We start from the raw sequence: 26,318 nt of genomic DNA, 5'->3' as shown, positions 1-26,318 counted from the left end.
CAGTGTAATGTAGCCTGAAACTAAAAGCAAAAGGGTTTGATTCCTCCCTTTTGATTGATTACAGGGCCACTCACATTGGGGTGCCTCCGTTTTCTTATTCGTCACACAGAGCAGTGTGGTGTGGGAAAATCCTTGCCTCACCATAGGAGTTGCCACAAAGGAAAAGGGGACCCGAAGCAGAAGTTGGGAGACCTGAGCTTATGGCATCGGGTTCACAGCATAGCAGATATTTTCAGGGACATTTTCTGAGAGAATTGAGGTTATTAGCATCATTATTATCGGGGAAATCAGGGGTTGACATTTTCTCACAAGAGAGGAGCCAGGTGGTATGCTGAGGTCTCAGGCTGAGGGAGATCTGTGCTTGACAAACTACAATGACCATCGTCTCAGCCTTGGGATGGTAGTAACTGCCATTTGTGGTATGTTTACTTACTTTAGGCTCCTTACATAGCTATCTCGTTTAGTCATCATCTAGTTAGAACATTATCCCGGTTTACAGACGAAAAAAACTAAGGGCCCAGAGATTAATTTGCCCAAGATCACTCAGCTACGTAGTGGAAGTGTCAGTTTCCGCATCCATAAAATGAATTAAAAACAGAACTAGAATCCCTTGCCTGCTGGTTTGTTATAGAGACGCTGCAGATAGTCACGAGACGAGTCACGAAAAGGCAAAACCCTGGGAATATAGGACTCTTTTAAAGCAAGTTTTGCCTTTTCTCAACTTGAACTCGGGTTCCCTTTTCAAGGCTTCTAAAGCGCAGGCGCGGACCGGTCGCGCCCTCCCCTAGCGCCTGTTGCACAGGCCACGGTCGCCCTCTGCCGACGCAGAGAGGGAGCGCGCCCAGAGTCAACGCTTCCAGGCCTGGGGCCGGCCAAGAACCTCGCTGGCCTGTAGAGGACGCCAGCCGGCGCGCAGAGTAATCCACCTGGCCGTCCCTTCTATAAACACTTCCTGTTCGATCTCTATGGTTTATCCGTTTACGTCCTGATTAGTTCCCGGAGTTTTCAATTTACCGTAAACAAAAGGGATGGGCGCCGACCCGGAAGTAGAAATCGGAGCCAGGCCGGAGTAGCGCCGAAGGCCTGCAGTGAGGAGGCGGGTGGGGGGCAGCCGTAGCCATGGCGGTGGCTGTGGCTATGGCGGGAGCCGTAAACGGGACGGAGCTAGGCCCCGCAGAAGAACTCGCCAAACTCGAGTATCTGTCTTTAGTGTCGAAGGTTTGCACTGAGCTGGACAATCACCTGGGAATCAACGACAAGGATCTGGGTGAGCTTCAGGAAGTTTCTGCGGTCTCTGGGTTGGGGGTCGAGGGAAGCGGAAGGAGAAATGAGTTTGAAGAGCCGAGTGACCGTGTCGAGTCTCTGTCACAGAGACTTGAGTCTAGGGAACTTGCAGCCGTGGCCTCCGCATGAGAATCCTCCAGGCAGAGCTGTTAGAAACCATTTCCCAGAGCTGTCAGTGAAACCCAGAGCAGCCATCACTGCTTGTTTCCCCTCCTCACACTCCCCCCTCCCCCCGCCCCAGCCCCAGGTAAATTAAACAGCGTCAGCAGCAACAGCATCAATCACATGATGATGATCGTGATGATAATAATGGCAGACGTTATTCTTGCGCCGGCTGCTTGTGAAGTAACTTGAATCAGCATGCCATGTGGGATATTTTGGGGCGGCCTGCCCTGGGCCCAGACGGTACCTACTTATGAGGGTTGCTGTGAGGGTCACGGGATAACCCACTTAACATAGTGCTTGTCATGTAGTAGCTGGTCATAAAGTCTTAACCACTGGCATTATTAGTAACTTGTTATGCATAAGCTATGTCCATGTAGCCTGATGGCATTTGGCTTTCACTTATTGTCATCAAAAAGGTAAAAACAAATTCCATCATGGAAATGGTATGGTAGTATTAGTTTATAAGTTAGTTATTCAGATCATCCATGTTATTTGTTAGGATTAAAATCCAAATGAAATCATTCAAATTTTCTTGTGGGACTCACAGTTTGAGATGTTTTATGTCGGCCTGTCATAAAATGCACTTCTCAAAATCTGTTAATAAAATAGCTCTAATATTAGAAATTTCAAGAACCAGGCAGTTTTGCAGAGGAAAAATTGGAGGAGGAGGCAACTGAGTCTTTCATCAACTGGGAGATTGTACCATCTAGCAGCTGCCTGATCCTCATATAAGGATTGTGTTTGCCTTTCCAGAAACTAGAAAGTATCCTATGTGTGTGTCATTTGTGTGTGTGTATCTGTGTGCATGGGCTCATGCTTTTGGACATCATTACCTCTAGAGTTTATATGGCAGTCTGCACAGCTAGTAGTTTCATGAGAAGCAAGTACAATGATATGAGACAAGGGGGTCTTCTCTTAAATACGCTCAAGGGCCTGGTGGCCAGTTTTGTAGTAATATCTTTTTTTCATTTATAAAAATTAACTAGAACGTACATGGATAATCTTGGTAGTCTAAATTCTCTTTATCCTTACTAGATGGTGGACTTTGGTTTTTATGACTGTTGGGTAGTCTAAATAGTTTTGTTTTTAGCATATATGAAATTGATTTTTTGCTTAAGTCTTCTTGTTTTAATCCCTTTTCTCATTTGCAGCTGAATTTGTGATCAGTCTAGCTGAGAAAAATACCACCTTTGATACTTTTAAGTCTTCTCTGGTCAAAAATGGTGCAGAATTCACGGTATGTGTATCTGGAGACCACTTTTTTATTTTAATATCAGTATTGAATTTAAATTTTGGTAGAATTTAATGTAGGGTTTTAAATAGAGAAAGGAGATAATTCGTACATACCACTCAAATAAATGATTAATTGTAATGTTTTGATGCCACTAAACAGTGGTATTGTAACTGGATTTCCTGTGATACCTTTCTAGGAAAATGGGGCAGGTGGGCCTATCCACCCGTCTCTAGGGGTCATCCCTTTTCTTAGTGTTTTTAAGCACTGATCCAGGAGCCGACAATTTTTGTTCTATTTCTTTTCAAAGGATTCGCTTGTAAGTAACTTGCTGCGTCTCATACAAACCATGCGGCCTCCAGCAAAGCCTTCTACTAGCAAAGGTGAGCAGAGCTTCTGGCTGAGCTTAGCCTCCAGAATGGTTAGATTGTGAGCAGTCTGTAATTGTATTTGTTTCCCTTGTAGCAGCTGATGAATAAATAAATGTTCTAGTAAAAAAATTCAAATGACTTAAAAGAAAATTAAGATTATAAGAATTATAAGATAAAACCAACCAAATGAATACTGATGCACCCCCCGCCCCATGCCCAGATAGTTTGTTGAGGGTTTTATAATCAGTTTTTTTTCAGAAAATTAAATTACGTGTATATTAACGTATGGGAGTAACGTAGAAAACTGCAGTGTTATGTTTCTAGTTTGATGCAAATCTAATGTTGAAGTTAAGAATATTAAACGTATCTTTTTTTTCGATTGTTAAGTGTTAAGAATATCAAACGTATCTTTTTAATTGTTAACTGTTAAGAATATTAAACGTATCTTTTTTTAATTGTTAACTGTTAAGATTATTAAATGAATCTTTTTTTTTTTTTTAATTCCTTCGTGCTCTTTAATGAAACAAGATCCGATTGTTAAACCCAAAACTGAAAAAGAAAAACTGAAGGAACTCTTCCCAGTCCTTTGCCAACCAGACAACCCTTCTGTTCGGGTACTGATACTATCGCGAGAATGTCTTCTATAACTGCATGTTCCCCCGACCCCTGCCTCTTTTCTCTGTCTCATTCGTTATTAATTTTAAGTTTACCTTTATCGTAACATATTTTTCAAAGTGAAAGTGTCTGATCACCTTCTGAGCACATACTATGTATAAAATAGTGTTAAAAGGTTTAAAAAATGAGATCTGAGGGAAATGAGACTGGAAATTGTGGAAAGCAGTGGCTGGGGATATGAAATAGGTATGAAATAACTTCAGGTTCTGGAACAGATGCCTGATATATGAAATTAGATATTTTTTGTTCCATTAAGGTGTTAGAATGTCTAATTTTTGAAATGTTTTGATTTTTAAATTTCATCTTAGCAAGTATTTATTGAATACCTACTATGTGCCAAGCACTGTTCTAAGTACCAGGGATACAGCAGTGTACAAAACAGACCAGTTTCTGTCCTCTTGGGTGTTACATCCTATTATTGGGATGGGGTAGGAAATAAACATATAAACTCCTCTAGTGGGAAGGAGACAGGCAATAGACAAATAAGTAAATGTATAACATAGCTGATAACTAAAGAACTATGGAAAAAAATAAAGCAGATGAAAGAGGAGAAGGGAGTGCAGAGGGGTAGTTGCTTTTTAAAAATTTTAGCATCTGTTTTCTATTTATAATCGTTAGTTGCATGATTTCACAGAAGGGATGATATCTAATTTTCTTCCATAGCTTTGCATTAAGGATAAAGGGGATTTGCCTAATACAAAAATGACTTCCAAGAGCCTTTGCTTATTCCTCTGCCTCAATCTCAAATTGTGTTGGAAATCCATACTCTTTTTCTTCCTTCACCTAAGTGGTCAGTGGTGTAGGGGCTGTCGGATTAGTAGTACCTGAAGTACAGATTCTTGAGTGATTTCTTTTCCCTCCTCCTCCTAACTTTTCTGGCCTCTGCTCTTGTAGACCATGCTGGACGAGGATGATGTGAAAGTTGCTGTGGATGTCCTAAAAGAACTGGAGGCCTTAATGCCCAGTGCAGCAGGCCAGGAGAAACAAAGAGATGCTGAGCACCGGTTTGTCCTTGCTGTTATACCCTTTGGAAGTTAGGATGCTATGAGGGTTGAATTTTGTGGACCAGCCAAGCAAAATTTTGGGCGGGTTTATAGAATCTGGACTGGCCATGTCCCATATTGTTACATCTGTTTTTATTGCTCCCTGTCAAGAGTCTGCAATGAATGCTAAGATGTTCAGAGGATAGAAACCTGGGCTCAAAGAGGCTGAACATGTTTATGGCCTCCTCTTTTATTGGCTTGCTGCGATGTTATAGTTATTGAAACTAATTCAGTTTAATGCTTAGAAGGCACCTACCATGTGCATGGCACTGTGCTGGATGCTTGGGGATGCGAAGATGGAATTGGGGTGGTTTCTTTTTCAAACAGGTGCTTATTAATTTGTTAGGGACAAGTCAAAGAAGAAGAAGCGGAGCCGGAGCCGGGATCGAGAGCGAGACCGTGACCGTGACCGTGACCGTGACCGAGAGCGAGACCGCGATAGAGACCACAAACGGAGACACCGGTCCCGCTCCAGGACCCGGGAGAGGAATAAAGGGAAGTCTAGATATCGGTCTAGGAGTAGAAGTCAGAGTCCCCCAAAAGACCGGAAGGACCGAGACAAGTATGGAGAGAGGAATCTGGACAGATGGCGGGATAAGCATGTGGACCGCCCTCCCCCGGAAGAGCCCGCCATTGGGGACATTTACAATGGCAAAGTTACCAGCATCATGCAGTTTGGTTGCTTTGTGCAGCTGGAGGGACTAAGGTAATGGCTGGTGCTCTTCTTTCCCACCAGCGATGGGCAGGGTTTCTTTTATCACTGGGATTTTCACGTTCTAAAAAGTTGTTATGATTAATGACACTTTAATTAAATCAGCCATATCAGGTTGTTAGAATTTAACTCTTTGTTTGAAATGCCATAGAGCCATTTATTCCTTCCTCTGCCTTTAAGAGCTCTTCCCTTTTGCTAGTTGAGACAGATGAGAACCCTCATGTCTACTCCTCCTCCCCCATGTCTTGTCTTTGGGAGGGCGGTAATACTGTATTGTTTGACAACCTTCTTGGTACTTTCTTCTTGAGTTTAAGACCGTTTTTGTTTGTTTAGTTCCAACAAGAGTAGAAATCTGTTGGGGAAAAGGTATTTTAGGCTTGTTCCTGATGTACCCGACTTTTCCTCAGGAAGCGGTGGGAAGGCCTGGTGCACATCTCTGAGCTCCGGAGGGAAGGCCGTGTGGCCAATGTGGCTGATGTGGTGAGCAAAGGCCAGAGGGTCAAGGTCAAAGTGCTGTCCTTCACTGGGACCAAGACCAGTCTGAGCATGAAGGTAGGTGAGATATCCAGCCTATTTCCACATCTGATGGCCAAGGAAACATAAGAGGACAGCAAGTGAGCTAGCTTCATTGTGTTTGTGCCTTAGGATGTAGATCAAGAGACCGGAGAAGATCTAAACCCAAATCGACGACGAAATCTTGTTGGGGAGACCAACGAGGAGACCTCGATGAGGAATCCAGACAGACCCACTCACCTGTCCCTCGTCAGCGCCCCTGAAGTAGAAGATGACTCACTGGAGCGCAAGCGCCTTACCCGCATCTCTGACCCAGAGAAGTGGGAGATCAAACAGGTTGGGGACATTTGCTTTTATGGGCACATAGTCATTCAGCTTGTAACATAGTGGTTAAGAGGGTGGGCCCTAGAGCATGGTGGCCTGGGGTGACTTCTGGCTATTTACTAGTTGTATGATCCTGGGCCATGTTACTCTACCTGTTTGTGCCTCAGTGCACTCCTCTGTAAACCAAGGCTGGTGGTGGCCTTGTGGGAACTAAATGAATTCATAGATGTGAAGCTCTTGGATTAGTGGCTGCATTTGGTAATGCTATGTAAATATTTGTTCTTGTTTCCATCATTCATCAATAAACATCAGAATCGTAGTGTACTGGGCACTGTGTAGATGCTAGGGCTACAAAGGCAGAGTATCGTGGTTCCTGCCCTTGAGGAACTCCCAAGTCCAGTGGAGGAGACAGATCAAAACAGATAGTTGTGAAGGTTTACATATTACATAATAAAGCAAGTGCAGAGTGCTGTGGAATCAAGGGAAGGAGCAGATAGCTCTTCCTGGGGAAGAGAGCCTTGAGTCATGCTTTTGGGCATCATGTTGTCTTGCCTCCCAGAGATGGGATATGATGTTTGAGACTCTGCAATTCTGGGCTGGAGGAGGAGAAAACCTTGGTTTCCTACATGAAACCTTTGTTTTAACTCTCTTCCATGAAAGGAGAGTTTTGATTCTAGCAAGTTAAAAGTGCCACCTTCTGTCCTTTGGCTAGATGATTGCTGCCAACGTCCTTTCCAAAGAAGAGTTTCCAGACTTTGATGAAGAGACTGGCATTCTCCCTAAAGTGGATGACGAAGAAGGTAACTAGCCAGTGGAGTGGGATCAAGCAGGATAAGGGATCGGGAGGACATTTGGCAAGCCGAGCCATCGGACTGGGCTGTTTATTTGTAGTTTAATCCAGTGGTTATGAATCATCTGTTCTTGGGTCTCACCACATAAGAACAAGGGTCCTTCCATGATAGAAGCAAAAAAATTCATTGTTTTGGCAAACATTTATACATTGTTATACTTGTTGCTTTATAATAAGCTTTTAGAGTAGAAAAAGTTATAATTGTATTTTGTGGAGTAAATTTAATCTTACATTCTTAATAATTGTTTTGAAAACCCTGGATCTCCCTAGATTACCTCCAAGTTGCCCCGGAAACAACTTACAACTCAGTCCATTAACAATTTTTAAAAATTTTGAAATAAATACTATAATGGAACATATGTAATTTATATAGCAGTAATAAATGAATATGCTAAATAAACATCTACGCACCTGCCACCCGGCTTAAGTAGAGCTTTACTAGCAGCTTTGAAGACCCTACACCCCCCTCTCTGATTAGATCTTTCTCCTTCCTCTTCTGGGTAACCACCATTCTAAATTTCGTGTTAATCATTTCCTCACTTTTCTTTAGTGTTTTACCATCTATATATGTATCCCTAAGCATTATACTATTCAGTTTGTTTTTGAACTTAATTTTTTTGATTCATCATTCTTTTGATATTTATCTTTGTAGATTTATTTCATTTGTTTTCACTGCTGCAGAGTGTTGCTGTATATAAATTTACTGCAATTTATCCATTTTTTACTTTTGATGGGCATATGGGCTGTGTCTATTTTTTTGTTTACCTTTATGAATACTATTATAAAACTCCTATATTTGTCTCTTAATGCACATGTGCAAGACTTCTTTTTCCTAAATATGTAAGAGAAGAATTACTGGGTAGTAGGAAATGTGCATGTTCAGCTTTACCAGGCAGTCCAAATTGTTTGCTAAAGTTTTTGTACCAATTTACATTTCTACTGTAAATGTGAGTTCCTGTTGCTCCACGTTCTTACCAACATTTGGTTATCCCATTGTCTAACATAATTTTTTTTTTTTTGCCAATTTATGGATTAAGAGTTGCTCTATAATGACGTTGGATGGCAAATGTCTTAGTACCATCTAGAATATCAGAAGAGCATTCTTCCACAGGCTTAATTTCTTTTGAAAATAGCTCTGATCAGTTCTTGGGCTGGAGCAGAAATGCACTAGAAATGGCTGGAGAGCAGGGGGAACCGTCACCTGGGTTCTGGTTTCACTTGCATCGCTGTCCTTTTGACCTTGGGAGTCAACTTTGATAAAGACTGCTGGTGCCCATGGGAATTAATTATTTTGCTGAAATGATTGGTCATTTCTCTCTTTTGTTTTTGGCTAATTCTTCTTTTTGGGGGACTTTTAGATGAGGACCTTGAGATTGAACTGGTTGAGGAAGAGCCTCCATTCCTGAGAGGGCACACCAAGCAAAGCATGGACATGAGCCCTATTAAAATTGTTAAGGTGAGAAATGCTGGGACTCTAACCTGGACGTGTCAAGTGAGTTCTTAACGTAATAGTTCAGTTTTTCAGAGCAGGTTATTAGATCTGTGTAAGCAGAACTCAGGCCGCAGGAGGTAGTATTGACTGTTTTTGTTTTAAAGGGAGATTGACTTGGCTTTGTTCCTTTTGCATTTTAATTTTCTGGTCTCATTTTACTATGTTTTGGGAGGAAGCAGAGATAAATACGTGTGCTTGATCTACTATCCCTGCTTTTGCCCAGGCATTAGGGCTTGAATCAGTCCTTTGAAGATTCAAAGGCAATTTTGAAGGGTTCAATTGCTGCTGGCCCCTAACAGAAAACTACAGTGTTGCTTGTTGTGGAGGGCAGAGCTATGAGGAGAAGAATTCATTTAACAGTCATGATAAAATTTCAAGTTTGGTAAAGTGTTATCTTAAAGGTCTCTCAGTCCAGCCACCCATTCAGAGCTTGTAATCCACCCATGTGGTCTTCTCACATCTGCTCGACATTGTTGGCGACAGGGAATTTGCCAGCCCTTAAGGAGACGCATTCCTTCTTCAATTAGATCTGATCACTGGTTCTTCTTTAGGTGGAGCTGAAATCTGTCTTACCAAGGTGTCCATTCTGGTCTTCATTTTAGTTCTTGGAACAATACAAAGGAAATTTTGTCCTTTTCTTATGTGTCCTATTTTTCTTGGGGTTCTCATCTTTAAGCCAACATCCCAAATTCTTTCAGTGATTTATCACTGTCCTCATTTATTTTCTCTGAATTTGCTATAGTTTATCCATTTTTTTCATGTAGTCTGGTATGTTGATAAGAACTTTCTTCTAGGTGGGTCTCATTCTTTAGATTCAAGTGCCTTAACATCTGTATTTTATTTCTTGGACATTTAATGCATGCTGAGATCCCATTCTGATGTTGCTTTTTCATGTTACACTAGAACCCAGACGGCTCCCTCTCCCAAGCAGCGATGATGCAGAGTGCCTTGGCCAAAGAGAGACGGGAACTCAAGCAGGCCCAGCGGGAAGCCGAGATGGATTCTATACCCATGGGACTCAACAAACACTGGGTTGATCCTCTGCCTGATGGTAGGACCCTGGGACGGGGGATTTGGACTTTTCAAAAAAAATCTTTGAGTCTTTAAGTACACAGGGAGGGGGCACTGCCAGCACATACTGAAAATTTGGCCTTTGGCTTTAGTGATTTGTTTTTTCCCTTCAGTTAAACCATGCTTTTCATTTTATTTTTAAAACAAGTATTTAAAACCAAAAATGTTTTAGTAACCCAGATCAGATGATTAGATTTTTTCTTCTGAATAACTTAATAATTTTTATTCTATAAGTAATACAGCTTTGAAACTTCCCTTTTCATATAATTCTTTGTACAGTAAATATTAACTAACCGCTGGATGCAGTCATAACAAGTATTTATTAATTTATGTTAGGCAGCTAAAGATATAGTTGTGAATTAGACATGATTCTGCCTTTATGAGGCTTACTGATGTTAATCAAATAATTACCAAGTAACTAACTAAATCATGAAGAAGTATTGTAGTTGGCTATGGTGGGTCATTTCCCTGGGAAGATTGAGAACCGAAGGATAAATAGGACTTAGCCTGTCAAAGGGGATGGGGCAGGGGTTGGGGAGTTTATTCTAGGCTGAGGAATAGCCTGTGCTGGGGTCGTAAGGTAGGAAAGAAGACTTGTGTGGCTCCAATACAGACAATGATGGGTGGAGTGGTGAGAGATGAGTGTCAGGTCAGGACTTTGTAGATGGTATAGGCATGAAGGCTCAGTTCTAAAGTTCACTGAGAAATGTTGCAAAGTTCTAAGGAGGGGACTTGCATGATCAGAGTTGCATTTCCGAAGTAATTTGAGGTCTCCCTACAGTGGCTTGGATGGGGCAGGAGTAGCCACATGAGATGAATTAGGAGGCTTTTGTAATAGTGCAGAGGGGAGAGGATGGTGGCTTTAACACAAAACAGAAGGGATGTACTGGAGGATGTGATTTGTCGAAAATGGGGGAGGGAGCAGAGGGGTAGCTTGAGGACAATACTAAGTCTCTTGTTTCCTTTACAGCGGAAGGCAGGCAGATTGCTGCCAATATGAGGGGTATTGGGATGATGCCCAATGACATTCCTGAGTGGAAGAAGCATGCCTTTGGGGGCAACAAAGCTTCTTATGGAAAGAAGACCCAGATGTCAATCATTGAGCAGAGAGAGAGCCTGCCCATCTACAAACTGAAGGAGCAGCTGGTCCAGGTGAGAAGCCCCTTTATGAAGTATTGGGAGTCGGAGGATGACATGTTTTAATTGAAATTAGCTGGATAGGTATGTGCACATTTGAAGTAGCTTTTTCGGAAGGAATAGGAAAAAACAGCATTTGAAGTATTTTTTTTTTTAAATATTTACTAGTCTACACAATTTTGTATTTCATATAAGGAAATAAATCTTTTTGAATGGGAGGATCCCGGAGCAGTTTCAGGTGGGCGGAATATTGTGTTGTACAGATCAACAGCTCTGGTCAATAAGAAAAATGAGGATGCTCGGCCGTTGATCTCATACAGGCAAGGCTTTGCCTCAAGTACTTATTTCCATTTTCTGGAGATCTGATTTTTAAGACCATCAGATTTCCCGAGGCAACCGATTTACCTGGTTTCCAGTTAATTCTTTCTATAATAACTTATATGTACACAAGCAAGTACAAATATGTATATGTACACACACATTATATATCTTGTTGTGTGGTGTGTTTCTCGATGGCACCATGTGATATACACTGTTCTGCATCTTGCTTTTTCCCCTTAATTGTATAGCTCAGGGGTTGTGTCTTTTTTTTTTTTTTTTTTTTAGTGCTTCATTATGTAGATATTCTCTGGTTTATTTAACTAATCCAGTGTTAGTAGACATATAGGCTGATGGCAATCCTTTGCTCTTATAAACAGTGTAGTAATAAGATGACTGTTGGGGTAAGGCACTGGAGATTTGGGAGCGACAGTAGGAACACTGTATACCTTTTTATGACAGTTGAATTCTTTAACTATGTACATGTAATACGTTAAAAAATTATATATGTACATCAGGGATATCTAGGTGATAGTTTATTCTTTTGGCATCTTTTTTATGTTTTTATGAATTTAAGAAAACCAGTAAATTAAAAATAAATTTGACTCGGTTAAAAAAAAAGAATACCCATAAAATTTAAAGTTTTTAAATTTAGTTATAGATGCAATTAAAATAAGAGCATTACCCATATTAAAAATCATTAGTATTTTTTTCTTCATGATTAAAAAATTTAAACTCTGGTTATAATCTTATATTATTTTGTTCCTTTTTTCCTTTAGTGTTAGAACGTAAACAGTTATTTTACTCCAGAGTAATGTGTGGCAAATTTCAATGACAGTATTTGTATTCTGTTGCTTTCAGGCTGTCCATGACAATCAGATCCTGATTGTTATCGGGGAGACAGGATCTGGGAAAACAACGCAGATCACCCAGTACCTGGCGGAGGCGGGCTACACTTCCAGGGGCAAGATTGGATGTACCCAGCCCAGAAGAGTGGCAGCCATGTCAGTGGCCAAAAGGGTGTCAGAGGAGTTTGGCTGTTGCTTAGGTCAAGAGGTAAGTGAGTAGTGAAGCTGTTCTGGAAATGCCTGAAGAAAAGTAAAGGCCCAGAGCTACCTTTTTCAGGTTTCTCCTGAGGGAGAGAGGGTTTTATTGTCATCGTTGATCTGTTCAGGATCAAGTCCAAGGTTGATTTTACAGTGAGGAAATCAGTGTACATCTTGGTCAAATTCTTATCTACTAAGATTCTTATGTATTAAGAGTAACAGTCTGACTGGGCTGAAATCTTGCCTGGTGATTGCACTACAGAGAGGTTTGTGTCCAAGATTTTCAGCTTCTGTTCTGCTTTAGGTGGGCTACACCATTCGATTTGAAGACTGCACCAGCCCCGAAACAGTTATCAAGTACATGACAGATGGGATGTTGCTCCGAGAGTGCCTGATCGACCCCGACCTCACTCAGTATGCGATCATCATGCTGGATGAAGCACACGAGAGGACAATTCACACTGACGTGCTCTTTGGACTGTTGAAAAAGGTAACTGGGTTTTCTCTGGTGTCCTTTCTAGCTGTTGGGAATGGAATTCTGGGAATTGGATTTGAGTACCTCTCTTTCCTTTTGGGTAGTCCTTTTTAGTAAGCCACATCGCATTTCCCTTTAGACAGTTCAGAAACGGCAGGACATGAAGCTGATTGTCACCTCAGCCACATTGGATGCAGTGAAGTTTTCTCAGTACTTCTATGAAGCTCCCATCTTCACCATTCCCGGTCGAACATATCCGGTGGAAATACTGTATACAAAGGAACCTGAGACAGATTATCTGGATGCCAGCTTGATCACTGTCATGCAAATCCATTTAACAGAACCACCAGGTAGGGGGAAAGAGCATTTTTTCCTCTTAGACCATAAGTCCTAATGTGGGTATCTTTTTCACTTATCTTTTTAAAAAATGAATTTTAAGTAAGTGTCAGGCTTCCATGTTTGAAATGGTGGTGGTGAAGATATAAATAATGGCGTGCAGTGTTTAAATGCACCTGTTTAAACACAGACACAAATTTTAAGTAAATAAATAAAAATAAACAATAAACATGGACAGATGAAAACCTTTTGATTTATTAGAAGTCAGAATTTGAGTGTATTTCCTGTCATTTGGAGTTCTGTTAATGTCACTATTGCCTTTGGATAGAACATACAGAGAAAGTAAATTAGTGCTCTTGTTCTCTTCTTAGGTGACATCCTGGTCTTCCTGACTGGTCAGGAAGAGATTGATACTGCTTGTGAGATCCTGTATGAAAGAATGAAATCTCTGGGACCTGATGTTCCAGAGCTGATCATCCTCCCTGTATACTCTGCTCTGCCCAGTGAGATGCAGACCCGAATCTTTGACCCAGCTCCACCCGGCAGCAGAAAGGTAACCCTAGGCAGAAACGAAGCTCCCTTGTCCTCTGAAACCGTATGGTGTGTGCAGCTGGCCCAAAAGGGAATTGCTTAGATGTGTGCAAGTCTTGTTTATTATGTTTTAGAGACTAGTCCAGCCAGTTTGTTAAGGAATAAAGGTTTTGTATATGATTCCTGCTCTTCTTCCTTTTCTTTCCTTCATTTGACAAATATTTTTTGAGCATCCTTCAGGCTTTGGAGTAGACCAGGGCTAAAGTCTAAGGACAGGCCTTTCTTTTTTTTCTTTCTTTTTTTCTTTTCTTTTTTTAGGCGAGGCAACTCTTGGTTGACCTCACAGATTGCAAGGACCTTGTCAACTTACAATCCCTTATTTATTTATTTATTTATTTATTTCTTTATTTTAATTTTTAAAATATTTTACATCTATAGCACCTTGTCTTTCTAGGTGGTCTCCCATCCAAGTACTAACCAGGCCCGACCCTGCTTAGCTTCCGAGATCAGATGGGATCGGGCTTGTTCAGGGTGGCATGGCTGTAGATGACAGGCCTTTCTTTACTGTGGGGCATGTACCAGTAGATAGGCCTTTAGCATATAGTGTGAAAGTGCTGCTGATGCTCTGGATACCCAAGGGGGAGCACCCAACCAGTGTTCTTAGAGAAAGTAAGGATCTAAGCTGAAGAACACGGAGTGTTCATCTAAGTGAGAAGGGCAGGAGGACACCCATTCGAGTAGACACAATAGCCTGTGGTAGCCTAGGGGCGAGCCAGTGTGGCCATTTTAGAGAGCTGCGTTGTTCCAGTAGCTGGAACTGACTGTGTGTCTGAGACAGTAGGAAAGGTGATGGATGGATTTCTTTTTAATAACAGATTTATTGACATATAATTTACATACCATACAATTCATTTCTTTAAAGTGTACAATTCAGTGGATTTTAGTCTATTCACAGATTGTGCAACCATGAATTACTATTATTAATAATTAATCATTAACCATTAATTACTACAATTAATTTTAGAACAATTTCACCATCTCCAAAGAAATCCCGGGCCCTTTAGCAATCACCCCCCATTCACCCCTCTGCTCATCCCTGGGAACCACTAATCTACTTTCTATGGATTTGCCTATTCTGGATATTTCATGTAAATGGGATCATATAATATGTGGTTCTTGGTAACTAGCTTTTTTCACTTAGCATGTTTTCAAGGTTCATCCATGTTGTAGCATGTATAAGTACTTCATTTTTTTTATTGCTGAATAATATTCTATCGTAGATTATTATTCTGTGTCTAAAATGTGGATGTACCGTGTTTTGTTTATCTGTTCATCAGTTGGTGGACATTTGGGTTGTTTCCACATTTTAGCTGTTAGGAATAATGCTGCCTTGAACATTTGCTTTCAAGTTGTTATGTAGACATATGTTTTCATTTCCCTAGGAATGGAAGACAGGTAGATTTGAATAACATTAAAGAGTTAGAATGGACAAGACATAGTGGGTGCCCGGTAGTGTAGGGGAGAAGGGCAGGGGAGAAGTCAGGAATGACTCCCAGGTTTCTGGCTTGGGCAGCTGGGTGGAAGACGGTGCCGAGGAGGGAAACACGGAGGAGGAGCAGGTCATGGGGAAGGAAGGTGATTCCTTCTCTGTTGTGTTCCTAGTGATTGGGCTTCTTCCTGAGAGGGCTTCTGCAGCTCTGGGGCAGGTAGAAGCCTCTCAGGGCCGGTCAGGTGCTGGCATGATGCGAGATGTTCTGGTGCCTCCTTGCAGTTATTTTCCCAAGCAATTGTATTTTATTAGCTGAACCTGTGGGTGGAAGAACAGTGGCAGTGCCAAGCTGAGACCAATAATCTCCTAGATCACGTATCCTCCTGCATACACACAAACCGTAAAATTCCTCTGCTGCCTCGTGGTTCATTTTATGATTAGAAAAAAAAAACAAAAACTCCCCCTTGTTCTATATACACAAACAGCCCATTTTGTAGTCCAGATGTCCCTATGGAGGAAGAAAAATCTCATTTTGCACTCGCACACGTGATACCAGGAAGTCTCTGCTTTCCCAGGGTGCCAGAAAATTAAAATTGTAGTAATCAACATTGGATCTAGAAAATGGATATGTAGCCATTTGCACTAAATGAAATAGGATTTGATTGGCCTTTGCTTTTTCCTCTTCTACCTCTCCTGTCAGGTACCACCCCTTTCCCAAGCTCACCCTTAAGACGAAAGCGCCTCTCCTTCCACCCACTTGAGGCTGAACTGAGATTAAGTGCTTTCTGTCTAGAGAGGGAGATAACGGCACACTTCTTTGGGAAGATATCTGAGTTCAGAAGTCCTTTTTCACACCTTGGGGCTGAACCTGAGCCGCTCAATCCAGCTCTGTCCCTCTCATCTGCAGGTCGTGATTGCCACCAACATTGCAGAGACATCACTGACCATCGACGGCATCTATTATGTGGTGGACCCTGGATTTGTGAAGCAGAAAGTTTACAATTCCAAGACAGGGATTGACCAGCTGGTGGTGACTCCTATTTCTCAGGTAATGGTGGCTTCTATCAGTAGCTTTTCTGAAAATCCTAGTTAGGGCCTTTCTTCAACAAAGTGTTTTATGGTTTTGTATTTTGAACTTTATTGTTTTCAAAGATGAACTTTTAAGATACTGGGCGAGATAAGAAGATTTTGTGTTTTTAATCTTTAGAATAGTGTTTCAACATTACAAACCCCATAAAATTTGAACTTAAAAAGTTTGAATCCTAGCACCATAGATTATCTGATATAGATGGTAAGAACATATTTTTTAAGTACTATACTTAGCCACAGATATCTGAGATAGTAATAATTCATGAGATGATAATGTGTTTTCTTTGCTATTTATGGAATAATTTTCTGCCTAAATTTTATTTAAAAATGAATAACGTGATCATCCTTTTTGAGAGCAGTTGGACACAATGTATCCAAAATTTAAAGGATCATCTCTTTAACCTAATAGTTCCAGTAGATCTGAAAGTTAGAAATGATTAAATACATATCTAAAGGTGATGGCAAAGGATGTTCACTAAAGCACTGTCTATATTAGAGGAAACCTGGAAAAATTTTAAATGAGCTCCAAAAGGGAAGCAGTTTAATAAAATATGGTATATGTATGCCACAGAATGTTATGTGCATTAACATGGTCGTGTGTATCTATATTTAATGATAATAAGCATATGACTGCACTATATTACTTGAAAAAAGTGAGCTACAAAATAGCAGGAATAATATCCAATTTTTGTTTAAAAATAGATGGTGTGCACTTGTGCACAGTGTATGTGAACCCGCCTGAGACTCGAAAGCATGTAGTTGAAATGTTAGTTGAGGTTGTTTCTCAGTGGTGCTGCTGGTTACTGTGCTGTTGAGTGAAGTGCATTTTTTTCTTTATACTTTTATATATTGTCTTAATATTTTATAAGAGGTATGGATTAGTTTCATAATCTATAAAAACCATCAGGCTATTTTCATTTTGAAACTTAATTAATAATAGCTAACGCTTACAGGGCACTCACCAAGTGCTGCCAGGCACTGTCCTAGGTACTTTCACTTACCTGAACTCATCACATTTTTGCATCGATCCTTTGTGGTAGATATTATCATTACCCTCATTTCACAGATGAGACTGAGACAGAGGGGTTAAATGACTTGCCTAAGGTCACACGGCTGGTGGAGCCAGCATTTGAACCTGGGCGGCCTGGCTCCAGTGTGTATACTCTGTACCACTTCTCAAGGTGGTGCATACAGCTCACAGTGATTGAGAAATTAGACTTGCCCTTTCTGATTTAGAGAGAGGTATCTGTAGAATGCTGTGGAGTCCTACAATGTATGATCGTTGCCTGCCTTTGTGTAGTTAATGACCTTTCATACTATGTTCCTTTGGTTTGAAACTAGCAGAGGAATTTTAAATCCTGATACTATTTGTAACACAGATGGTTTTATCAAAAAATGGCCCTCTTCAGATTGCTCTTCACTTTTTCCTAGCAGCCTATGGCTAAACTAGATGCATTTTATTATTATTATTTTTATTTATGCCTACAGCATCTAGGTGGTCTTCCTAGGTGGTCTCCCATCCAAGTACTAACCAGGCCTGACCCTGCTTAGCTTCTGAGATCAGACATTGGGCTTGTTCAGGGTGGTATGGCCGTAGACCATGGACTGTGGCTCCACTGGGGCGCGAACCCAGGACCTTCTGCGTGTAAAGCAGACGTGCTAACTGCTACACTATGGAACCACGTCCTTTTTTTTTTTTTTTTAATTTAAAAAATTAGTGCCCCTCTCCCCTAAGTACAGGAGTATTATTACATTATTTTTTGGAAATAGAAAAAAATTTAAATCACCCATAATCCTACTACCACTACTGTCATCATTTTGATGTTTTTCTTGCCCATATTTTTCATATTTGTTTCTTTTTTGGTTGCAATTCTAGTAGTCTAGTAAGTATGTTTTATATACTTTTTGTTTAAGTATTTAATTTTCCTGGTTATTAAGGTTATAAGTGTTCAATATTGGATATTTGTTAAAGAAAATAGAACCCATCAGCAAGCCTACTGTCAGAGTTAGCCATAGTTAACATTTTAGGGTATTTTTCTCTATTTTTTTTCCTTCTGGTAGTTTATATTATACATGCATAAAGATTTTTTTTTTTTAATAAAATCGATATTATATTCTAACTTGCTTCTTCACCTGTGTGAGTGAACATTTCCTTTTGGCATTGAGCATCTCAAACCTGATTTTTAAAATGGCTGCAGTCATTGTTGGTATATTAACATTACATTTATTTTGTTCACTTACATTTTTGGTCATAACTAGAGACAGTATTTTGTCATCTTGTTTTATGCTTTGTCTTCTGTGTTGTCCCACACTATTTTGAAGGTCTGTTTTTGTGATATTTACAATATTTCTTCCATTCACCTACCCGTATTTGCCTCACTTGAACAAGCTTTCCTGAAATGTTGAGTACTGGAGAGGGGATGATAATAACATTGGTAGTCTTGGAAGTGGTCCTAAAGGAAGTAAAATAAACTCCTTTTCAGATTTTGCCAATTGCCCCTCTTTTAACAGCTTTCCTGAATAGGGCTGTTAACAGATATGTTACTTTTATATGCCCACCCCTCTAGGCTCAGGCAAAGCAACGAGCTGGCAGAGCTGGGAGAACAGGCCCAGGGAAGTGTTACAGGCTGTACACAGAACGTGCCTACCGAGATGAAATGCTGACCACCAACGTGCCGGAAATCCAGAGAACCAACTTAGCAAGCACCGTGCTCTCGCTCAAGGTAGAAATTGTTTTGTTAGAATGGGTTGGTGGAATAGTCTAATCCTATGGCCTTAGTAAATGAATCTCAGTTTTATGAACCTTGTTAAATACTTTAGTAACCTCATGGAACCAGTCCCTTTGAGTGAAATGCAAATGGCTTTGTTAACAGCCTTTCCACTGTGGGTCCAGGGCTAAGTTGGCATGTTTGCTGTGAATACATGTTTTTTTCTTACCATAATAACCAGCAGAATGTTTGATTATAAAAGATTTTAGTTAGGAGCATTTTCTAACATCCAAAAAGGATGTTAGAAAAATCTAATCGGTGCCAAACTGTGGACAAACATACTTCCTTTATCCCTTTCGTTTTTATATCCAGTTCTGTTCCTTTAGAATAGATGCAAAACTGCCAGTCCAAAAACTTTGCAAGGGAGCTGTCAGTAGAGGTTTCAGACTGGCCCTCTGGGGGCTTGTTTTTCGTTCTGAATCATTGCGCTTCCTCTCTTCAGTCCCATGAGGACCTTCATTCTCCTTTGGCAGGGAGAGCCACATGAGTAATTTTCCAGATGATGGCACAACCCCCCGCCCCCTCTCACCCCCCACACTGATGCTACCCTGGAGCCCTGGCACTTTACTGGTGCAGAGTGCTCTGTTGTAATTTATTATTCATTCTCCGCAAGGGAGGCTAAAACAGCTTCAGAAAAAACTTGCTCCAGTCTCTGGAGTGAGAACAGATGCATCTGTGGCTCAAACTTCTACTCCAGTTATATCCTTGGTAAATTACCTGCTTGGCCCTTTGCTCTATATTCTCACCTCAAAAGGGGGGTGTTGAATAGTATCTGTTGTGAAGATAAATGAGATAATGCAGGTAAAGGCACTTGGCACAGTGCTTACTGATTGCTAACATAATTCCTTGTAGTTATTATTCATACAATAAACATTTATTGAACACCTGCTGTGTTTATAGTCATGATCACTTTATAAGAAAGACACAGAAAGCTTAGGTTCTACCACACCACCCTTTGTACACACTTGGATAGCGCATCATTCATTTGTTTCTTTTATCATCAAATTAGCTAACAAATGTATTGACTGCCTATTGTGTGCCAGGCATGCAGATTGCACTGTGTTTAGTTTTGTGTCCATCTGTCTCACCACTGTGTACTCTGAGAGCAGGGGCCATATCTTAATCATCTTCATATTCCTACAACTAAACACAGTACGAGGCACTTCCCAGATGCACAGTAGAAATTATGTATGCAAGAAACAGGACAAGCTGGTATATTGTCTATGTATGTAAGATACATAACACATTACCATTGTTACCTTTTAAAATTTTTCTTATCTGTGGGATTAGATACATTCACAGTGTTGCACAGCCATCACCACTATCTATTTCTGGAACTTTTTCATCATCTCTAACAGAAACTCTGTATCCCCTCCCTCAGCCCCTGGTAATCACTATTCTCTCTGTCTCTGTGAATATACATATTCTAGGTACCTTGTATAAATAGAGTCAAACAATATTTGTCCTTTTGCATTTGGCTTATTTTACTTAGCATAATGTTTTCAAGGTTCATCATGTAGCACATGTTAGAATTTCATTCCTTTTTAAGGGTGAATAATATTCCATTGTTTGTATGTACCATGTTTTGTTTATCCATTCATGTTGATGGACGTTTGAGTGGTTTCTACCTTTTGACTACTGTGAATAATGCTGCTGTGAACATTAGTGTACAAGCGTCTGTTTGAGACCCTGGTTTCAGTTCTTTTGGGTATATATCTAGAAATGGAATTGCTGGATAATATGGTGATTCTATGTTCAACTTATTCAGGAATCACCAAATTGTTTTCCACAGTAGCTGTATCATTTTACATTCCCACTAGCAATGTATAAGGGTTCCTATTTCTCCAGATCCTTGCCAGCATTTGTTATTTCCTGTTTGTTTATTATTATTATGTTTTATAACCATCCTTGTGGGTATGAAGTGGTGTCTCATTGTGGCTTTGATTTGTATTTCCCTAATTACTAGTTAGTGTTGAACATCTTTCCATATACTTCTTGGTCATTTTTATATCTTCTTTGGAGAAATATCTATTCAAGTCTTTTGCCCATTTTTTAATTGTCATCTATTTATCGTTGAGTTGTATGTGCTATTATTTTGAGGCAGTGTTTTTTAAAGTTTCCTTAGGAAGTATATGCTCTCTACTAGTCTGAATTTTGTGTGGCCCAGCTGTGGAGATTCCTGCTAGTCTTCATGGTGGCTTCCTAATTGCAATTGAAGAAACAGGAAAGATAGTGACAAGTAGTCGTCCTCCATGTTAATTTAACACTGGCGAGGCCGACCCTCCTATCACACTTTCTTCCTTTTTGTTCTAGGCCATGGGCATCAATGACCTGCTGTCCTTTGACTTCATGGATGCCCCACCAATGGAAACCTTGATCACAGCCATGGAACAGCTATACACGTTGGGGGCCCTGGATGATGAGGGCCTGCTTACTCGCCTGGGCCGCAGGGTAGGGGACAGACTAAACTTCTGGTGCTTTTGGGACAATTCCCTGGCTAGTCTTCCATACTCTTCGTTTTGTGCAAAATGAAGCTCTGAGGCCCTGGATAAGCTTTGAGTAGACGTCTAGATGCCTGTTTTTAACTTGGATTTTCCACTGCCTTAAACTGTTTTTTCTTTACAGAAAAAAGAATTTTATCCACAGTCAGTTTTACGTTAGGATATATTATTACACTAGCCTTAATTTCAAAAGATGTCTGCAAAATTCCCACCTACCCCAACAGTAGTTGTTCTTGATCACATACATTTTATTGGGGTTTATTTGGGAAATAAAAGAAACAGCAATGTTCTTCTGATGGAGATAGGAATCTCACATCATCATGCTTGGGTAAACCTCCTGTGGTCTGTTACCACTCTGAGTCCAACAGGGAAGCAATTGCAGTTTCTTCTTCTCCCTCTAGATGGCGGAATTCCCCTTGGAGCCAATGCTATGCAAAATGCTGATCATGTCTGTGCATCTGGGCTGCAGTGAGGAAATGCTGACCATTGTGTCCATGCTCTCTGTACAGAATGTCTTCTACAGGCCCAAGGTAAGGAGTTCAGACCTATGCTCAGAGAGGAGTGTGCCAAAGTTGGGTGAAATCGGCTGTTGCCACTGCAGTACTTAATGTTGACACTTGACGGGGCCACATAGGGCTTCGTGGAACTGCTGGGTATTCAGTTAGTAGCTGTGGGGTGGGAAATGATCCTTTGTCTCACTGGTTGACAGGATAAACAAGCCCTCGCTGATCAGAAGAAGGCTAAATTCCACCAGACCGAAGGGGACCACCTCACTTTGCTGGCCGTGTACAACTCCTGGAAGAACAACAAATTCTCCAACCCCTGGTGCTATGAGAACTTTATCCAGGCTCGTTCTCTGCGCCGGGCCCAGGACATTCGCAAGCAGATGTTAGGCATAATGGACAGGTAACATCTGGTGACTTTTCCCCATGTTTGAGTTGAACCTCCTTGAATGCCATTTCTGTTCATCTCTGTGTGTATCTGTGAAGCTATAGACTCACATAACCTTTTTCCTCCAGCTTTTCCATCTTTGTTATATTCCTCCCCAGGCAAGGGTACAGCTGAGAGTCACTTTAGAAAGTTTCTAAGAGGAAGATGATTTATTGTTGAAAAATGCTCTTTGTTTACAAGCATCTGGATCATTATTAATCGAGTTGAATTAAGTCTCTGGCTCTTACTGTGTCCATCTCGCCCACTGTGCAGAGCTGCCTCTGTACTCACTTAGGGCTGGGAGAAGAGTCTCAGTGCCTACTCTGGGGACCCAAGATGGGGGTGTTGGGCACCATCATTCTGGAAGACAGAACCTCTGAAAGCAGAATTGCCTCACATCTTTGTCCTCTCTTCATTTATTTTCCTGATAGACACAAGCTGGATGTGGTCTCCTGTGGTAAGTCCACCGTCCGAGTGCAAAAGGCCATCTGCAGTGGATTCTTTCGAAACGCTGCCAAGAAAGACCCGCAGGAGGGTTACCGGACACTGATTGACCAGCAGGTGGTCTACATCCATCCTTCCAGTGCTCTGTTCAACAGACAGCCGGAATGGTAGGTGGGCAGGCCCTGGGGCTGGGGGCTGTTCTGGGTAGAGAGAACCTATAAATCTACTGGCTCTTTGTACTTGTGTCTTTACCCCCACCACACACAAACACCCTTCCACCCCCATACTTCCTATTTTAACATCGCTTATATTTCTAGGGCAGCAGAAGCCTGAATTAGGCACAATATCAGCCCCTTTGGAGAGAAATAAAGCCATAGGGATGAAAGCTGGGAAGGATCTTAAGAATTATCTAATGAGGTGGTTAAAAAAAATTTTCATGTAACATTTTAAAAAAATTCTAATCTTACCCACCCTAATATAAAACTGATTTAAAACCACCATGCCACCATGGTAGAAGGGTTAGAGATGTAGCGCCTTGCCTTCTTGGCCTTCCTTATTCCGTTGTGGCAACCCCTGAGGCTCCTCTTCAGAGCCCTAGAGTTCTGTGGCGACAGCCTAAAAAAAATCACCCTCCCATTTCACAGAGCAGGAAACAGGGCCAAAGAAGTCACGTGATTGTTTCTGTGTCACTTGACTAGTTAGAGCTAGAGCCAGGTCTAGAGCACGTTATCCTTACAGCTTTCTTGTGGTTAGAGGGATGCAGGCTCCTCAGCGTCTGAGCATGGTCGTCATAAAGATGGCAGGTAAGAGGGTAACATGCAAGTTCAGCCATGGCCCGCCAGGGACCAGAGTGACTGTGGAGTAGGGCCTCTGTCAGAAGCTTGAGCCTATCTCTGTCCCTCTTCAGGGTGGTATACCACGAGCTGGTGCTGACCACGAAGGAGTATATGCGTGAGGTCACCACCATCGACCCCCGGTGGCTTGTGGAATTTGCTCCGGCCTTCTTCAAGGTCTCTGACCCAACCAAGCTCAGCAAACAGAAGAAGCAGCAGCGTCTTGAGCCCTTGTACAACCGCTACGAGGAGCCCAACGCCTGGAGAATATCCCGGGCCTTCCGGCGGCGCTAAAAGGCAAGACTTACCTGTTTGCTTCTCCTGCACCAGTGGCCCCGGGCTTGACTTCACTCTTACTGGTGAAAAGCTGGTCCTGAGGATACAGCTGTTCAGTGACTGAGTGTTTTAACTGGACATTGTCTAAACTTGACTCGCATTTCTTCCCTGCTGGTAATATAGAAACAGGGATTTATGCCTGATTTGACCAGAGCCTCCAGCCCCCACCAGGGGCCAGCATGGGCTCACAGCCAGCTGAGGGCACACTGCATCATCTTCAAGAAAGGGGCAACACGTACAGCCCTGGGATGAGAAGAGGCAGTTGGAAGTATCAGACAGACGTATGCGGTGGGGGCCTGATGCCCTCCCTGGCTAGTACTCTGGAGGAGGGAGCCACGACGCTCCCCGAAAGTGTTGGCTCCCCCTTCCTGCTCCTGTCCATTCCCTGTACTTTTGCTTAATCTCCTGGAAATATTTATTTTCTTAAGGAAACAAAAATGGTTTTTTGTGAAAGTTTCTTTTAACTGAAAGGTAAGGATATTGGCCTGGGCTCAGGGGATATTGGCTTGGGTTCAGGGTAGGGAGATTTGGTATCTGTGGCTTCAGTGCACATGGTGGAGGCTTCCCTGAGGAGTGACGCACAGCCCAGACCTCCAGGCTTATCTCTCAGCACCGGCCTAGCCCCGTCTGCTGTGGATAGCCCTGGGATTAACCACATCCATTGCACAGGCTCTCTGGGCTGGGGGCCTGAGTGGTTGCAGATGCCACATATTGAATGCAGAAGGTTCTCCCTGGCTCCCTCTCCCGCCCACCACACTCACCATGTGCAACGTGTCCGATTTCCTTTTGAAACATGCAAGTAAGGACATGGATTTTATTTTATTTTGCTTTGCTTTTTTGTCCCCTGAGGTCCTTGATGGGCTGTAACAAAGGGTTTTTGTGGTCAAAGCCTCCTCACTTCTCCCTCCCCAAACAGAAAATCAACATAACACCTCTCAGAGCCAGTTCGTGCTGCCCAGCATCTGTGCTCCGGCCGCCCCTCGGCCTGAGTCGTTTTCTCTTAGCATTCTGTTAGGGAATGGCTACCTCCTAAGTTTCTGAGGATACTCTCGATGGGAGAATATCAGACAGATCTTGCCAGGCCAGGTTGTGGACCTTCTGGAAAGCTGTTCTGGAGCTGGAGCTTGTAGAGAAGCCTCTGGGGGATCGGGCACATTGTATGTTCTAGCCTGAACTGCCTCCCACATCCCCATTCTAGTAAGTTCTGAAACGATGTAAATATTAGAACTACCATAGAATTGTGTGCCAGATACTAGAAGAGACTACACAACATTCTAGCATATGAAGGAATAGAGGATGTTAACTGGGTGGCAGACACACTACCCTCAAGACACAGTTCAGGGGACCCAGAGGAGAGAAATACAGGCCCGGGAGTCTGCTGACCAAGGGCCCTGCCCCTTTTGAGCTGAGTGTGCGTATTCAGTTCTGTTGGAGTATGCTCCTCAGGAAGCCCAGGCCTGTAATTAAGGGCAGGAATCATTTGCGTGCCAACCTTTAAGGCCTTAAAGGGGAGAGACAGAGAAGGGGATATTGGAAACTGAAAAGGCAGCAGGAACTAAGCACCCAGCTCCCCAGTCTTAATTTCAGCTGAGGTCTCACTGTTCAACAATCACCTCTGGGCTTTGCAGCCCCCCTGTCCCAGCTGAGTGACCAGCACTGACAGCCGGTTATAATCTGTGAGGATGGAGTTCTGAGATTTAAGCTGAGGTTGAGAAGGGGATGTTTAAACAGGCCAAGGTGAGAGACAGCAGGGCAGGTCATCTTTCTGGGTTAGGAGTGTATAAAGCACACTAGCCTGGTGGGTGTTCCTTGAACATCCCCCCAGGAGCTGGGGTCACTTCTCTGCTATCACAACATGGCTGGGGGTCTGACCTTCGGACTGCCCATCAGGAAATGCATACCAGCTGCCTTGCCAGCCTGCTCAGAAGGGGTCTTCCAGCCAGATTCAGAAGGAGGACTTGCCTGCTGCTCCTTCACAATGGGGCCCTTGTTTTTCTTCCCTGAACCAATATTACCCGAGATTGAGTGACAGCCCAGGAGAGGATGTGGGTCTCACGCGGGGAGCTGGAATCTTCTCGGCCATTAAAGTCTACTGTTCACCGCACCCCTGCGGGAACCTCGCTCAGGAGTTTCCTGCCCCTGCACATGTGCTGAGTCTGTGCTTGTTTGTGTATGTGGGGCGACTGTCTCCATGGGGCATGTGTAAACTCTGCTGCTGGGTCAGGCTCCTTGGTCCTGGGTTCACCTTCATCCATTCTGGAGCATGATTTGGTTTTGGCTCGCTGTCCTTTAGTCCAGAGAGTTTCCTTTGGTGTTTGCTGTATCCTCTGAGCAGTGCCCTCCCAAGTTTAAGT

At 42.2% G+C, this 26,318-nt stretch overlaps 1 protein-coding gene and 1 pseudogene across 1 annotated transcript; one reads left to right on the top strand and one right to left on the bottom strand.

Annotated features, from left to right (window-relative positions):
• Positions 1–952: 952 nt before the first annotated feature.
• On the top strand, positions 953–24,402 carry DHX8 (DEAH-box helicase 8). Its single transcript, XM_011377218.2, has 23 exons — positions 953–1,267; positions 2,601–2,686; positions 2,991–3,063; positions 3,580–3,665; positions 4,621–4,730; positions 5,116–5,475; positions 5,889–6,033; positions 6,127–6,330; positions 7,031–7,118; positions 8,527–8,624; positions 9,564–9,711; positions 10,702–10,883; positions 12,048–12,242; positions 12,537–12,722; positions 12,847–13,057; positions 13,415–13,596; positions 15,971–16,111; positions 18,720–18,875; positions 21,234–21,371; positions 21,823–21,951; positions 22,131–22,327; positions 22,783–22,962; positions 23,703–24,402. Exons 1-23 carry the CDS (start codon positions 1,120–1,122, stop codon positions 23,920–23,922), a joined length of 3,663 nt encoding a protein of 1,220 aa, XP_011375520.1. The 5' UTR covers positions 953–1,119; the 3' UTR covers positions 23,923–24,402.
• LOC111730322 lies at positions 14,004–14,122 on the bottom strand (annotated as a pseudogene).
• Positions 24,403–26,318: the final 1,916 nt, after the last annotated feature.

The sequence above is a fragment of the Pteropus vampyrus genome, unplaced genomic scaffold (genome assembly GCF_000151845.1).
Source record: "Pteropus vampyrus isolate Shadow unplaced genomic scaffold, Pvam_2.0 Scaffold306, whole genome shotgun sequence".
Taxonomy (NCBI): domain Eukaryota; kingdom Metazoa; phylum Chordata; class Mammalia; order Chiroptera; family Pteropodidae; genus Pteropus; species Pteropus vampyrus.
This window is presented reverse-complemented; position numbering and strand designations above follow the sequence as displayed.

What these genes read in the sequence shown, in the direction of transcription:
- DHX8 (XM_011377218.2), top strand. Translation starts at nt 1,120, where the DNA reads ATGGCGGTGGCTGTGGCTATGGCGGGAGCCGTAAACGGGACGGAGCTA. An exon ending in GCACCGTGCTCTCGCTCAAG is followed by an intron (nt 18,876 to 21,233) that starts GTAGAAATTGTT and finishes TTTTTGTTCTAG; the next exon opens with GCCATGGGCATCAATGACCT. An exon ending in ATGTCTTCTACAGGCCCAAG is followed by an intron (nt 21,952 to 22,130) that starts GTAAGGAGTTCA and finishes ACTGGTTGACAG; the next exon opens with GATAAACAAGCCCTCGCTGA.